This window comes from Spinacia oleracea, chromosome 4 (genome assembly GCF_020520425.1).
Source record: "Spinacia oleracea cultivar Varoflay chromosome 4, BTI_SOV_V1, whole genome shotgun sequence".
NCBI lineage: Eukaryota > Viridiplantae > Streptophyta > Magnoliopsida > Caryophyllales > Amaranthaceae > Spinacia > Spinacia oleracea.
The window spans coordinates 991399-1007898 of record NC_079490.1 but is presented as its reverse complement, the minus strand read 5'-3'; the positions used below and the strand labels follow the sequence as shown (position 1 = coordinate 1007898).

Below are 16500 nucleotides of genomic sequence, written 5' to 3'. Positions count from 1 at the left end.
TAAAAGGAAGTTGAAGTTTGGTTTTAAAAATCCCCATATGATTTTTTTTGGTAGTTTAAAAAATTTTACACGTTAGGTTTTGAACCGTAAATTAATTATAACAAACCGAAATTCATTCTGGATATATTATCACCGATTCACCATACCCAAATTCTTATATGAGACTGTCCTCACCATTAACTGATGGTGAGACCAGTTCACACTTGCGAATTTAGGTATGTTACTTCTATAGTTTAGACATTTACTTTTTTTATATAATTTTAGAGGAGGTACTTTTTTTAGTTTAGGTATGTTACTTCTATAGTTTATACATGTTACTTTTTTTTATACGGAGTAGTTTTAGGGGAGATACCTTCTTAGTTTAAGTATGTTACTTCTATAGTTTAGACATGTTACTTTTTTTTATAATTTTAGAGGAGGTACTTTTTTAGTTTAGGTATGTTACTTCTATAGTTTAGATTGTTACTTTTTTTATATAGTTTTAGAGGAGGTACCCTGTTGGTTTCGCGCTCGTCACACCATCAAGTTGATGGTGTGACTGGTCTCACAGGAGACGCGCTGTTCACCATATAAGCCCCGGTTTAAAATAAAGGGTAGTAATATAGATTTTCTTTAGGGAAAATATATGAATATTCTTCGTATCTGTTGCAATGCAAAGTGGTTTGTGTTTTGATGTAAACTAGGCTTATTTATGTGCCCTCTAATTCACAATGGTGTTTTGGAAAACTAGATATAGTACTTTCTACTCCTATTAGAGCTTATGATCAATGGCCCAACCCGGATGGTTGGCTCGATTGGACACAACCCAAAAAATATGCGGGTTTGGGTAGCCGGAAAATTTGTTTTAGACCAAAATATCTTGCCCGGTCTGAAAAACCTGCTCCAATAATAAAGGTTTGGGCTTGTTAGTAAAGTGTAGCTCGACTTTTGTTCACTTCTACTATCTATATGTAAGTTATATGTTTTTTTTTGTGTGTGTGGGGTGGGTGGTGGGGGGCTATTAAAGATGGTTGTGCGCCGGGTCGGTCTGAAGCCCGATCCGACCCAACACGAAAAAGTCTGGCCCAGCAGGAGCACGAAAAAATCACGGTCAAGCACGGGCACAAAGTCGTGGGCCGGACCTGATCCTTAATTTTTTAGAAAAAGCACGACAAGGCACGTCACGACTCGACCCGCCACTACAAAGCACGTTAAATTTAGTAAAATTAGCTTAGGCATGACAGGCCGTCTCGGCCCCGCACAAAAGCCCGTGGGTCTAGGCCCTTTATTAAACTTTTCGGCCTGACATGATACGATTTGGGCCTGGCGTGGCATGGACCGGTTAGGCCCACAACCCCGTGGGCCCGGCCCAGCCCACGACCATCTTTAGGGGCTATAAAGGGTTTTAAAGATGGATTTTCAAGGACCATTCAATAATTATTTTTAATGATTTTTTACATAGAAATATGATGTATGATGGTTGGGTGAAATATTAATTTATGAACCCAAAAAAGGGTCATAACTTGTGACGATTAGGTTCTAAAACTTCCGCATCTTGAATCTTATTCCTTTGAAGATGGCCCATTTAACTATATTGGGCCATTTATGGGTTGGAAAATTATACTCCATAGCACAACATGTTAGTCCTATAGCCATATAGGTCCAATTTAAATCACATACAGAAACAAGGTATATTAAATGAAAATTAGGTGAATGAGTGAATCAAAAACTCTGCGGTGTGGTCGATAGATTAATAAATCACTTACAATATGTCCAAGTACAATACAAAGTTCCATAGAGTGTGTCATATTATTATCTAAAAGTCCTAACCCGACCCGCTTAATATAATACTTATTTGTTACGGAGTATTGATTTTGGGCCATTTAAATAACGATCTCAATCTCAACTTATTTAGGAATTAGGATGCGCTCAATTCACGCAATTTTTTGGCTATACCCGGGTACAGCCAAAGCTGGATGTACCCCCATCCAAAACGATGTCGTTTTGTGTTGTTTAAAATGAACATTAATATACTGGTACAAAAATGAACATTTACTATTTCGGAAATGAACATTTATTTATTTATTTGGAATGAACATTTACTATTTTGGAAATGAACATTTATTTATTTATTTGGAAATAAACTACAAAAATGAACATTTACTATTTCGGAAATGAACATTTGTTTATTTATTTGGAATGAACATTTACTATTTTGGAAATGAACATTTATTTATTTGTTTATTTGGAAATAAACAATATAGGCGCTTGTAAAAACATAAAAGACCAATGAAGTGAACAATTTCATTATAAACATTAACCATATATTTATTGTGAACAAACAAATAAACAAGAAAGAACAAATAATTCAACAAAAAAAACAAACAATATAAAAAATAACATAAAATTCCAGAAAAAAGAACAAACAATACAACAATTATGAACAATTTTATGATGAATTTTAAAGCCAACATGAAAGAACAAACAATACAACAAAAAGGAACATTTACTATTTCGGAAATGAACATTTATTTATTTATTTGGAATGAACATTTACTATTTTGGAAATGAACATTTATTTATTTATTTGGAAATAAACTACAAAAATGAACATTTACTATTTCGGAAATGAACATTTATTTATTTATTTGGAATGAACATTTACTATTTTGGAAATGAACATTTATTTATTTATTTGGAAATAAACAATATAGGCGCTTGTAAAAACATAAAAGACCAATGAAGTGAACAATTTCATTATGAACATTAACCATATATTTATTGTGAACAAACAAATAAACAAAAAAGAACAAATAATTCAACAAAAAAGAACAAACAATATAAAAAAGAACATAAAATTCCAGAAAAAAGAACAAACAATACAACAATTATGAACAATTTTATGATGAATTTTAAAGCCAAATGAAAGAACAAACAATAAGTTTGATGAATGAATTTAAAAAACAACAAGAAAGAACAAACAGTACAACAAGAAAGAACAAACAATACAAAAAGAAAGAATAAAAGATCAATGAAGAGTTTAATTATGAACATTAACCATATGATTATTACAAACAAACAAATAAACAAGAAAGAACAAACAATATAAAAAAGAACATAAAAATCCAGAAGAAAGAACAAAAAATACAACAATTATGAAATTTTGATGGTGAATTTAAAAAACAACATGAAAGAACAAACAGTACAACAAGAAAGAACAAACAGTACAATAAGAAAGAACAAACAGTTCAATAAAAAAGAACAAACAGTCGACAAGAATGAACAAACAATATGAGTGTGTCGTTTTGGGGGGTACAGCCAGAGCTGGCTGTACCCGGGTACAGCAGTTAACATTGCTCAATTCATGTTAGGTTATCATATCAGGCCAAACTTTGATTATCTTAAGAGGTTTGGAAAGATATAACCGTCTTCATTTCATAAAAGGAAATAAATCACTCACAGTAAAATACAACAGTTAACACTGATAATGTATCTCGTATATACCCGTTACAATATGAGATTTCACACCATTTTAAACAAAATAATCATCTTTTATATTTTATATTCAAATTATATCAAGTGAGAACTTAGTAGAGATCTAAAATCCCATTTCCAGTTCTCTAATCCATTGCTAGGGGACTAGGGGTCATAGTTTTCTATTTTTCTTTTTGCAAATGAGTAATAAATTCAATAAAATATTACAAACAAAAAAGCGTATATAAACCTGAGATATGTCGCATACAAGCTTCAACTTTAAGGTAATATTGAATGGTGTTTGTTTATGAACTAAGTTTAAACCTTTGATCACTCCAATTTTTTTTTTTTTTTAATATAAAATAAATTAAATCAACGAACAAAGATTTACGTTAGGACCATTTGCTGACGTGTACGGCTGAGATGCAACTTAATAGTCAAGTGGACTAAATTCATTTCATCAACAAAGAGAAAGGAATTTGGATATTTATACAAGGTTGAAATTATAAACTGATAATAAGGGTAAAACCGTAAATAACCAACACCATCCCTAAAAATGAAGGAATTAAAAACAGTATAAAAACAGAGAAATTGCAAGCACACTTCACACAATCGAAAAGTCTCCCACCCTCCTCTCCAACCCTCTCGCGAAGGTGTTAAAAACCAAAGCGAAAAATCGAATTTGGTTTACGAAAAAATTACATTAAAATTATTTAATTTTTTTTCCGAAAGGGAAAAAACATCAACCACCATCCAAAAACCCTAATAAAATGAATTAAAAAAATGGAAATTACTCAAATTAATACAGAGGCTTAGATAAGAATGATGATTATGGTGGTTATTATTATACATTAAGGAGAAGAGATTTAGATTTACTGTTATTACTACTGGTATTATTATGGAGGAGGAGAAGGAGGAAGAAACGACGTCGTCGAATAATGGAGATGAAGCATGGGGAACATTGGAGGAGTTGTTGTTAGTGTGTGCCGTCAACCGCCATGGAATCAATAGCTGGGACTCCATTGCTGAAGAACTCCAGAAACGTATCAAACACTCTTCTAACAATAACAACAACAACCGAAACGACGACGACGAAGAAGAAAACGACGATGACGGTGGAGGCGGCGGTGGTGAAGGAGAAGGTACAGTAATTTCTTCATGTTTTTCGTCGGGAAACTGCCGGAAAAAGTACGTTCACTTGAAGCGCCGCTTTCATAACGACGAGAGAGAATCCGTGGAGGAGGAGGAGGTGGTGGAAGCAGCGGCGGCGGAGGAGGAGGATGGCGGTGAGGAGCATCTGTTGCGTATGGTGGATGAGCTGCGGAAGCTTCGCGTCGAAGAGCTCAAGCGGGAGGTTCATCGGCACGACGTTTCGATCGTGTAATTTTCATTTAAATTTATTTTTATTTAATTTTTTCCGATCTAAGAAATATATTTATTTTGGGATTGAGATCTGATTGTTATTTTGGGAGAACAGGTCGTTGCAATTGAAGGTGAAAAGATTAGAGGAGGAGAGAGAAAGCAGCTGTAAAGTGAAAGCAGAGGAAGTTGAAGAAGACGACGACGGAGAAGAAGAAGAAAGAGTAGTATTATTATCAGATCTGAGGATTAAACCGGAGGAAAACGGTAACGGAACCGGAGAAAAAGAGGATGAACCGGAGAGATCTTCGTTCGACAAGGTTGTTGTTACCGGTGACTCGGCGGAGAATCGTTCGTGTAACGAGTCGAACTCAACCAACCACAACAAAACCGACAATACTAAAGCTGCTACGACGGAGGAAAGAGAATCGAAGCTCAAACGGGAGCCGCCGGAAAAGAAGAGAAGTGATTCTGCTGCGGCGGAGTGGAAAGTGAGTCGACTCGGCGAGTTGGGCGGAGAATCGTTGTCTGAGTCGAGGAGGCAGCAGAGCAGTGACGTTCAGAGCTCAGCAAGCTTGTCGAAGAAGAAACGACGTCGTTTTAAAGGGGACAGCGGTGACGACGAGCTAGAGGTTGAGGAGGTTTCGCCCGCCAATAAACGGATCAACGCTAAATCTCAACCGTTGATTCGTTTTTTCGAGTCACTCCGGTCCCACAAACATGGCTCTGTTTTCCAACGACGGCTTCCGAGTCAGGTAAATTTTTCACCCACCACTTCTTATTATTTACCGCAGTAAAAAAAACCACGTTATTACAGCGATAAATTTAAAATTAAGCCTAAACTTACATAATTAGGCCTTTCTGGACCGGTTTAATATCAGTCAGTGACTCAGTGAAGTTAGCTAAGCTCAAAATTAGGAGGGCAATTTTGTCAATTTACGACTATCATTTATTCATTTGCATGAAATTTAAGAAGAAAATTTAAAACTTACCACCTTTTTTTTCGATACATAGTAGAAATAATTTGATCCAATTTAAAACTTACCACCCTTTAATATCAGTCAGTGAAGTTAGCTAAGCTCAAAATAATTTGATCCAATAACATCTTTTAATTTTATTACATAGTACACGACTAGGATAGTAGGATGTTTTGACAGTCTTATACTCGTACGATAAAATGATTAGTTTTTGGAAAAAAGAGCTCAAAACGACACTTCTTTTGAACTAGGTAGTGAATTTACGAGTCTAACTGACTATCTAAGGCAATTGATGAAATAATCCGAGTTACTATTTTTAACCCTCTAGTTTAGATTGTGGATAACTAGCAAATTTGTTTTGTACGTGTATGCTTTAGTGATTAGAGGTGGTAATTTCTGACACGACCTGATAACCCGATTCGAATCCGACCCAAAGTTACTGAGAGAAATACGAATCCAACCTTAACCGAACCTCGAATGACCTGAAATTAGGGATGGGCATGGGTCCAGGATCCGGTCCAGACCCAATTGGACCCGACCCATATTTACGGATCTGGGTCTAATTATTTGAGACCCAATGGATCTAGGGCGGATCTGGATCCATGTGTTTAAAAACGGGTCTGAGTCAAATATTCTCAGACCCAGACCCGGTCCAGATCCGGCCCATGGAGCCGGTCAATTATTAGAAATTAGAAATAGTCTAATTAGATACATGCATGCGTTAGTATTTTGGCACTAATTTGCGAATTGTGATATTTTATGTATCGAATGTGAATATATGATGGTAAATCGGTTAAATTAATGGCGCGGGAAAATTTTCTAAGACAAAAATGTTAAAAATAAACAAATAACACTAGACCCATTTTTGACCCGAGACCCATTAGACCCATTTGATCTGGGTATGGTCTGAATTTTTCAAACCCAATGGATCTAGGGCGGGTCTGGGTCTCACCAGATCCGGTCCAGATCCGGCCCTTGCCTACCTGAAATTAGGGGTGTTTATTACCGGGTATCCGGTTAAACGGGTACCCGAGAATGCGGGTACCCGGATGTGCGGGTAGTCAATCTTTCGGCCCATGCCCCGACCCGGGAAAACCGGGTACCCGGTTAGCGGGTACCCGATTATCTCGGGTCGGGTCATAGGGTACCCGTTTCCTTTAAAAAAAAAATCGAACTCTTTCCAACTTCGTGTAACTCCGTATGGGCATGTCCATTAAACCTTGACTACAAGATATTATTAACTAAAAAGATAAAAAAAAACACATATAATTGCAAAAGTCAGGAAGCACAACGTATGAATTAAGTTTCTTCAAAAAAAAATCGTATGAATTAAGTTTATATTCCAACAAATCAACAATAGCACAGAGCTATAGCAGCGAAGATGAAGGCTTGAATGGAGCGGTGGTGCTTGTGCGGGGTGGAGCTTGCCTTGATCTTGCGAGACCGGTGGTGAACTGGTGATGTGAGGATCTCGAGATCTGTGAGAGAGAGAGGAGGAGTGAGGAGGACTGAGGAGCCGCGACTGACTGAGGAAGAGTCGAAAAGAGAAGAGCGGCGGAGCCGCTGAGAAGGGTGGGAGGTTGAGTGTTGAGAGAATACAGAGTAGTAGAGTACAGAGGAAGAACGAAGAAGCGAAGAAAAGTAAACCCTAGTTTACTTGTTTTTGGGCTTTGTTATGACTTATGAGACTTATGACTCGAGAAACTTTGCCAAACACTGTTGACCTGCTGTACCCAAAATTCCAAATAATGGGAGTTTTTTTTTTTTTTTTTAAACGGGTATATTCGGGTACCCGTTTAACGATAAGGGAGGCCCATGCCCTGACCCGGTACTCGGGATTTTTACCGGGTCGGGTACCCGACCCATTTATTCCTAAAAAATCTGTATATTACCCGCTTTAAATGTACCGGGTCGGTGGGTCAGCGGGTCGGGTAATGCGGGTCGGGTAGTTTTGAACACCCCTACCTGAAATATACCTAATTTGACCTATTTATCATATTTTATATTAGTAATATTAAGTTTTGCAATATTTCTGATATTTTTTTACACAACTCTAAATCGACCTGAAACCAAACCCGAATCTGATGCATTGACCCAAATTGCCACCCCTGATAGTGACCTTCCTACTTCGCACCCGGCTCTATAAAATGATGGGAGCTTCCTCTCTTGATGAATTCGAGGTTTAGAACTCGAAGATCATTAGGGGAAGGGGTGGGGTAGGTTTTATTTAGGTGGATTTATGAGAGAGCCTTTGTACCTTTCATTACTAAATTTTAAAAAATATTGTTGGTTGTTTAATAATGATAAATTGACGTTTTAAATTACCTCATAATTTACTTATTTTATGTTGACCTTATAATTTAAAGAATATTTTTTTATTTTATCTCTTTTCCATTTATCCTTCTTTGTCTAATTACATACCCCCATGTTTTAATGGGCAATTTCCAATTTGACGTCTAGTTCGCCTTCGGGCAAAACTTATTTGTCCGTGATTAATAAAAGGAACTAATTCTCTTTATAAAAAGAAAACAACATATCCTCATATCTCTATACGTTCCATTAATTCTTTATCTATTTTTTTTAATATTCACAAAAGATATATAATTATATAAATGTGATTCTTCTACGTAGGAGTTCTAATTTGTGTTATGAGATTATGAACTACGAAGTATTTTGCAATCTCGTTTTTAAAATTAATTTAATTTTATTTTTTTAACGAGAAGAATTAATTTTAATTTCATCGTTAATATTACATTCCTATAGTTTTAGAATATTCCCATATCATCCCATATAGAGATCAAAATATTAGATCAATTGAGATTTGATTTTCATTTTTGGCTCGAGGAAGCTTTTTATGAAAGGGTGTGAGAAAAGGATAATAATTCATGCCAGGTCAGCATCATGGTAGCGAGACATGCAAAAGGGGATATAAGCGTCATTTAAAAAAAATACAAGGGTATTTTTGTCATAAGGTTTAAGTTTGGGCTGGCTCTTTTAAACATTACTAAAGTAGTAGGATCGATCCTTGGTCCCCTTTTTGTTTTCTAGGTTACAGAGTACTTCGTATTATTTTTATTACTCCCTCCATTTCTTTTTTATGTATCCATTTGGAATCTGTTGTGGTTTTTAAGAAAAATGGAATATTGGTTTGTATGGGTATAAGTGTAATGATTGGGTGTAAGAGATTGTAATAAATAAAGGAGCGAGAAAATAATAAAGAAATAAGGTAAGAGAGAGGAGTGATAATGATGGGTGATAAAGGAGGTGAGAGAGTGGGTATATGGGGAAGGGAAAAGAATTAAATATTATGGGTGGGGAAAATTAGGTGGGAATATGGGTAGAATCTTTAAGTATTTTGGTAATTAGATAGAAATATAAGGGTATTTTAGGATAAAATGTATGTCCAAAAATAGAATCGATTCTAAATGGATACAACAATATGAAACGCTTTAAATGGAAACGGATACGACAAAAAGAAACGGAGGGAGTACAAATTTTTATATAAGACGGTCTTATATAAAATATCACCTTGGTGTCATATAAGTTAAGCAATGAAATCAATAAGTTAAACATTGGAATTAATTAGTTAAACACTGGAACCAATTAGTTAACCAATGAAACCAATTAGTTAAACAATCAAAGTGATCTTTTAGGTAAGGCGGTCTTACACAAAAGTTATTGTGTTTTTACCGACTCTCGATTTTAACTTAAAAAATTTGCAAAAAAAAAAAAGACGAAGATAGTCTATGTCTTTAAAAAAAAAAATTAGTTAAAATATCACTTTGGTGTCATATAAGTTAAGCAATGAAATCAATAAGTTAAACATTGGAATTAATTAGTTAAACACTGGAACCAATTAGTTAACCAATGAAACCAATTAGTTAAACAATCAAAGTGATCTTTTAGGTAAGGCGGTCTTACACAAAAGTTATTGTATTTTTACCGACTCTCGATTTTAACTTAAAAAATTTGCAAAAAAAAAAAAGACGAAGATAGTCTATGTCTTTAAAAAAAAAAACAAGTACGGAGTACTAACCGCATTACAAAAGTAAGACATTAAACATTTGAAGATTTGTTTAAGACACGAATACGAAACATATTAGAAATATCACACTCTCAACTTATAGTGTGGGGGGTTTAATTCTTAATTAACCTTTGTGTTTTCTTAAAAGAAAATAGGAGAATGTTATTTCAAAATTGTCATCTATATTATCTAAGAACATTAAAAAGAAATTAACAATAGGATGTCAGTGTTGGTACAAAGTATTTTGTATGTCTATACATGATACTCGTAGTATATTATATTATGGAGTAACATACTTTATGTAAAACGATTCACATGTAATAGACCCGCATAGTTGAGCTTAGAGCTAATCAATATGGGTCTGGCCCGAAAATTATCGGGTTTTGGCAAAACATTCCAGCCCGATTTTTGGGCGACCGGGGCCGAACTTTTTATAAAAGTGCGGGATTTGGGCAACATAAAACAACAATTGTAGTTATAAATTTGGTCCGACTTGAAACAATTCGAAAAGCCCGCTATTTTTGGCCCGAAATAGCGGATTTTGGGCATAAAAATTGTTCTTAAGTCTGGCCCGGCACGGCCCGACATAATGTGCAGATTTTATTGTCTTCGGCTCGGTCCGAATCCGGTCCGGCCCGCCTTTTAATCAGGTCTACTTAAGCTGTAACATGTAATAAAAGTGATGGCTTACTAGAATCATTTCTTCTTACCAATAAAAAAATAAAATGTAAAACCTTCGCACACCAAAAAAAAAGATTAATTGTTGAGACCAAAACAAAAGAAAATTGTAAAAAGTAGTGTAAATATTCTAAGCAAATGGCAAGATGAATGGAAAGCCGTTAGATTGTACAAGTGGGACCATACAAAACTTTGACCTTTTCCTTAAAAATATTTTTGTTCATCATTTGAAAAGCTTAGGACGTACGACTATTAATTCATTATTGATACATTGTGATTTGTGGAGCCGCGATAGTACATTAGTACGTGAGTGTTTCGGTTGTTTACGTCCCAAGCTATACAGACGTAAATGTTAACCCTTGGCCCTTGTGGGTCAAGTGACTCAAGTACGCGTGTAGTCGTATGCTCGTATCTTTCTAAGCCCGGCTCACGAGTATGGCTTATTAGGCTCCCAATCTTAGCTTTTCTCTCCTTTACTTTGTCCCTACCTACGGTAAAGACGACATTCGTCCGGTCGGTTCGGGTCGGGCTGGGTGAGGCACGGCGTCTAATACGGGAAAAAGTACGACACAACAAAAGTTGAAGTTATGGGCTGGGCTTGAGCCATATTTATTTGGAAAAGCACTCAAGTCCTCGTGTAGTCGTATGCTCGTATCTTCTAATCTTCACGAGTACGGCTTATTAGGCTCCCAATCTTAGCTTTTCTCTCCTTTACTCTGTCCCCTCCTATGGTAACGACGACATTTGTCCGGGCCAGGCCGAGGCACGACGCCCAATACGAGAAAAAGCACGACACAACACATGTTGAAGTTATGGGCTGGGCTTGAGCCATATTTAATTGGAAAAGCACAACATGATCGTACACAGCTTGACACGAACAACACGTTAATTTAAGTGAAATTGAGCTTAGGCATGAGGACACTTGATTATGCTTGAGCCGCAGTTTTAAAAGAGTAAGTGCAACACGACCTGACACGAAATAAGTAAGCTGGGCTAGGTTCGAGCCATATTATTTGGAAAAGCACAATATGACTCGACACAGCCTTACACGAACAACACGTTCAATTAATGAAATTGAGCTTCGGCATGAGAACACTTGGTTCTGCTTGAGCCGCACTATTAAAAGAGTTGGTGCAACACGATCTAATACGGAATAAGTAGGCTTGACGTTTATTTTACCCTTATACTTTTTTTTTTTAGTGTACCCAATTTTTAAAAAGAGGTGTTTTTCGTTTGAGGGGACGAACCCAAATTGCACGTTATTCATGTTGGTCGAAAATGGAAAGCATGAATGAAGAGGACAATGCTATTTTCTCTGACGAGAAGTATAATTCCATAAATATATGCAATTTCTTTTAGGTGACCCACGTGAAACCATTTTCAGCATTCAAAGTTGTTAGTGTTCTGTCTCACGATTATTTATCTCTCTCATTCCTTTTTCTTTTATTAAAATGAAGTAAGAAGATGTTAGTTTCTAAAAATAGAAAGGTTGAGTAGTAGTTTGGGAAAAAAATGTTAGCTATATTAGGAAAGATGTCAATAATTTATGAAATCCATATAAGAAAAAAGAAAACAAGTCACGTAGAAAGATAAGGAGTACTTTGTACACTCTTTAGTACAGACTACAAAGTAAAGATGGATGCAGGACATGTCCGGACTGTGATTTGTGTCGAGTCCACGTGTTTTGGGCCTGAACGAGTTTGGCCTGAACGTAGCCCACTTGATTTGTCGGGCCCGAAATTTTAAAAAGGCGGTCCAAGCACGGTCCAAACCCGTTTGTCCTGCTGTCGAGTCGGGTCTTACCTTCGTACCTATTGACTAATTTCACAAAATTTAATGTGTTTTGTTGTATCGTGCTTTTTCCAAGAAAATATGTGGCCCGAGCCCATCCCACCCCACGGGCCCACGACTTTATGTGCGTACCGGTCCTTGCTTTTTCCGTGCATGTGTCAGGTTGTGCTTTTTTCATGTTGTGTCGTGTTATACCTTGGGACGGCTCAATGTCATCTTTAGTACCGAGTAATGAACTTAGGTGCCATTTTAATATTTGTTAAATATAACATTAGATATACAAACTATTATATATGCCTAATTTTAACGTGGGTTCCTAAATTAATTTCATTTTAAGCAGAAGTAAATGCTCATATGATTATGCACGACCACCACAATATAAAAAGAATTATGTTGCGTAGGCTATAGCTAGATAGGCTACGAGTTCTTCTATTCCTACAAGTAGGATAAATTATTCGTTCAGTGTTGGTTTTAAGAGGGGTAAAACCGTAAAACCAATTAAGAGTGTTTATTTGTCTTCTGATAAGGTACACGTGGCGGCGTGGGTATCGTGTTATGACACGCACGTTAAATTAGTACTCTGTACTTACAAGAACATAATTAGTGATCTTCATGCACTTGGATTTCTTTACACTTACGTCTTATAACATGACTCTATATGTTGTTTAACTATCACTTGTCCTAAACTAGTTTGAATTATGAAGTATTTTCTCCGTCACTAAAAGATTGTCTTAATTTTTTTACGGTCTATATTTTGAGTTCGCCCTGCATCATATTTAGTATTTACGTGGTCATCATATGTTTCCTCTCACATTTTTTATTTAAATAGCAGAAAGATAAGACTACATATGCATTTGTTTTACTTGGTCTAATAGTAAAGTTTGTTCCTGGTGATCTCAATAGATTCTTGATAAACAAAGGTTCTTTTATTCTTTTTTCCTCAATCTCGAAGGGTAAAGTTAATTTTGGGGTGACGTGGATCTTGTTTATTCATATAATTATATGCGAAAAATAATTTAAATTTTTGAAAAAATGGAGGATGAAGAATGGTTTAATTTTCAAAACCTTGTGAAAACGGGAAAATTTGTTTAGAAATACTTTTGCTGTCCCTTTTAATTGCCTCATGGTTTTTTAGAACGTCTTTGATTACTCCATATCTTACATAGTATCCCGTTATGTTATTCATTCGCTCTCTCTCTACCTTTTTTTTTTCTCATGGCCCGCTAAAGCAAAGATTTTGGAAAGTTTGCACCATTTTCTCTGTTCTTCTAGAAATAGCCACCTTGTTAACTCATGCACATTATTTACACTCAATTTTTAATAAAATGAAATTTCTTCACCATCATTTGTCTACTTGTTTTTGTATCTTGATTTGTTGTCGCCCCTTACCGAAATGACATCTAAGACTACATATTCATCTCCATATATTCTTTTAAAACATAGTTTCTATATACTTCGTGCTTTTTATTCATCGAAAATTAAATATTAATGATCAAAATTGTGCATTATAAATAATCTTTTCACCCTGTTTGTTGCAGGACACGGAAAAATACCGAAATGTGATCCGCCAACACATGGATCTGGATACGGTTCAATCCAGACTTGACAAGGGTATTTACTTCGATTGTCACCCCAAATTTTACCGTGACCTCCTCCTCATTTTCACCAATGCAGTCCTTTTTTACCGTAAGAGCACAGCAGAGCATATAGCAGCCAGGGAGTTGCGGAGGTTAGTAATGGACGAAATCAACCAAAAAACCCGAAATCCACGGGTCCAACCCAGGAAACCCGACCCGGAACCGCAACACCTCGAACCCGTGGTTAAGAAACCAAGATCCTCCACCACCATGATCGTTTGCCGGCGACGAAGTTCGAGCTCAATGCAAGCGTTGTCTGATAGCATGAAGAAGGCAGACACTACTAGTACTATTAATAGTAATAGTAAGAAAATTAATAATAGTAATAATAATAGTAATGTTGAGAATGGACGTGAGGAGAAAGTAACGAAGAAAGTTAATGGTGGTTCTCTTTCGAGTAAGAAAGAGGAGGGTGGTGGTGGCGGCGGCGGTGGTGGTGGTGGTGGTGGGGGTCGGGGTGGTGGTGGTGGGGGTGATGGGAACTTGAAGAAGTTGCTTATTAGAGAGAAATCGAATTTGGGGAATGGAGGGTTGAGGATGAGTAACAACAATGGGAAGAAGATCATAAGTAAAGAAGGGAATAAAAGGGAGAATATTAATAATAATAATAAACTAGAGAGCTCCACCACTAAAGGCGGTGGTGGCGGTGGCGGTGGTGGCGGAGAGAGAGACGGAGTGGTGGTGGTGGAAGGGAAGAAGATGAATAATAATGTGGATCAAAAGCAAGAGAAAGGAACACCATCAATTGTTTTGAAGAAACAAGGGGTGGCGAATTTCTTGAAGAGGATAAAGCAAAACTCGCCGTCGAGTCAAGAGAAGGCGAAGAATAAAGATTCCGGCGAGGAGGAGGTGGACGAGGCGGCGGCGGTGGAAGGTGGGAGAAGGGAGAAAAACCAGAGTGCAACTAGTAATAATAATAATAGTAATAATGTGAAAAAGATTAGTGGGAATTTGAAGAAAACTATTGTTAAAGAGGTGGTTGATGTGGGTGGTGTAAGGAGGAGTTCAGGGAGGAGAGGGGAGAAAGAGGCAGCCGCTTCGCGGGGGAGACCGCCAAAACGGAAGGCGGCGATGGTGGGTGGTGGTGGTGGTGCATCGGATTCGGCGAAAGGCGGAGGAAGATCGGGTGGTAGAGATGGTGGTGAAAATTTTAAGAAAAAACCTAGGAGGTAAAATATGGTTGAGGACCGTTGTACTAGTAGTCTAGTTAGTAGTAATAGTTTGTAGGTTTGTTGTAAATGTATGATGTAATGGTCTATTTTGGGTTTATCCTTACTTCTTAATTAGGTTTTTAGTTGTTGGAAATAGGAAGATATTAAAAGGAATGCTTGCATTTGTAGAGTAGTTTTGTATAAGCAAGTTTCTATATTTATGGTATCTTGACTTGATTTTTCTTTTTAAAAAAAATTAATTTTGTTTTGGGGGGTCATTTTTTTTAGTTCAAGTTGGAAAGCAAGAAAAACCAATTAGGAATTTATAGCAAATATTTTACTTTTTATTTGGTGCTTATATAATATTCCGAGATAATTATAAAAACATTCATTCGAACAAAAAATCGTTTAAATCTTCGTTGTGTAATATATGTTGATATAGGTATCCATGTATTAGAATTTGCGGTTTATAATGATAATGTTTACGTACATACAACTTAAGATGTATGGATGATAATCGTGCAAAAATTCGAACACTATTATATAGATTTGGTCATGTTATTGGACCAAGTTAGCTTTGGACAACTTTGAGTATAAGGCTTGACCTATAACCTTAAATGGACTGCCTCTAGTTATGGTTTAAGCCGACGTGCCACCGGTTTGGATATATGCCTATGTTATGACAATTTGCGATCAAGCACTAAACTTGACCCGAACTGAGCAAAGCCGTATTTAAGTTAGGCTAGATCGGCTAACCCACAAAAAATAACCAAGGATCTTAGGAAAAGCTTGAGTTTGAGTGATGGTTTGGTTTAAAAATTTACCAATTCAAGATTTTCTCAAGATATTTGTTTATTTGTATACAACCCATTATGATTGGTCTACTAGGCTATCTTAAAGTACAATCTTTACTACAACCAACCAATAACATGCAACTTTCAATCCAATAGTTGCTTTATTTTAAAGAAATTTTTGGGACCAAAGAAATCCAAAACAACTCCCTTGAATACCAAACCTAAAATTTAAATTGATTAGTGAAGATATTCAATCTTGAATTATGAGTTATAAGTAAACATGTAAAAACTTGTAGACTTTTAACGTACAATCACAATAACTCCAGCTATCCCCAATTCCGCCATTACACATCAAGATGTACCTTATACGGTTATACACTTGTTCGTTTGCAAAGACTTCAATGAGAAAACGAGTGAAAATGTTGTATACATGACACTCGGATGTATAAAAAAACACATTGCTTATACGAATCACTAGTAACACAATACGACATTATACTCGAAAATTCATTCTCCGTAATAAGTTAATAACTGTAAATACAAATATAACGTGTACTCTGTAGTCCGTACATGATTCACTTGGATGCATAGTGAATAGATTGAACACCCTACCATTTGCCAAATAGTAGGTCAAAA

General features: G+C 36.2%; 1 protein-coding gene and 1 long non-coding RNA gene across 2 annotated transcripts; one reads left to right on the top strand and one right to left on the bottom strand.

Annotated features, from left to right (window-relative positions):
- Positions 1-4051: 4051 nt before the first annotated feature.
- LOC110801054 (uncharacterized) lies at positions 4052-15258 on the top strand. The gene is made up of 3 exons (XM_022006373.2): positions 4052-4833; positions 4931-5567; positions 13821-15258. The coding sequence occupies exons 1-3, from the start codon at positions 4352-4354 to the stop codon at positions 15090-15092; spliced, it is 2391 nt and encodes a 796-aa protein (XP_021862065.2). The 5' UTR covers positions 4052-4351; the 3' UTR covers positions 15093-15258.
- Positions 6997-7753, bottom strand: LOC130472320 (uncharacterized). The gene is made up of 2 exons (XR_008932431.1): positions 7647-7753; positions 6997-7609 (listed from the first exon to the last, which is right to left on the bottom strand). It is a non-coding gene; the product is annotated as an uncharacterized lncRNA (long non-coding RNA).
- Positions 15259-16500: the final 1242 nt, after the last annotated feature.

What these genes read in the sequence shown, in the direction of transcription:
- LOC110801054 (XM_022006373.2), top strand. Translation starts at nt 4,352, where the DNA reads ATGGAGGAGGAGAAGGAGGAAGAAACGACGTCGTCGAATAATGGAGAT. An exon ending in CGGCACGACGTTTCGATCGT is followed by an intron (nt 4,834 to 4,930) that starts GTAATTTTCATT and finishes TTGGGAGAACAG; the next exon opens with GTCGTTGCAATTGAAGGTGA. An exon ending in AACGACGGCTTCCGAGTCAG is followed by an intron (nt 5,568 to 13,820) that starts GTAAATTTTTCA and finishes TGTTTGTTGCAG; the next exon opens with GACACGGAAAAATACCGAAA.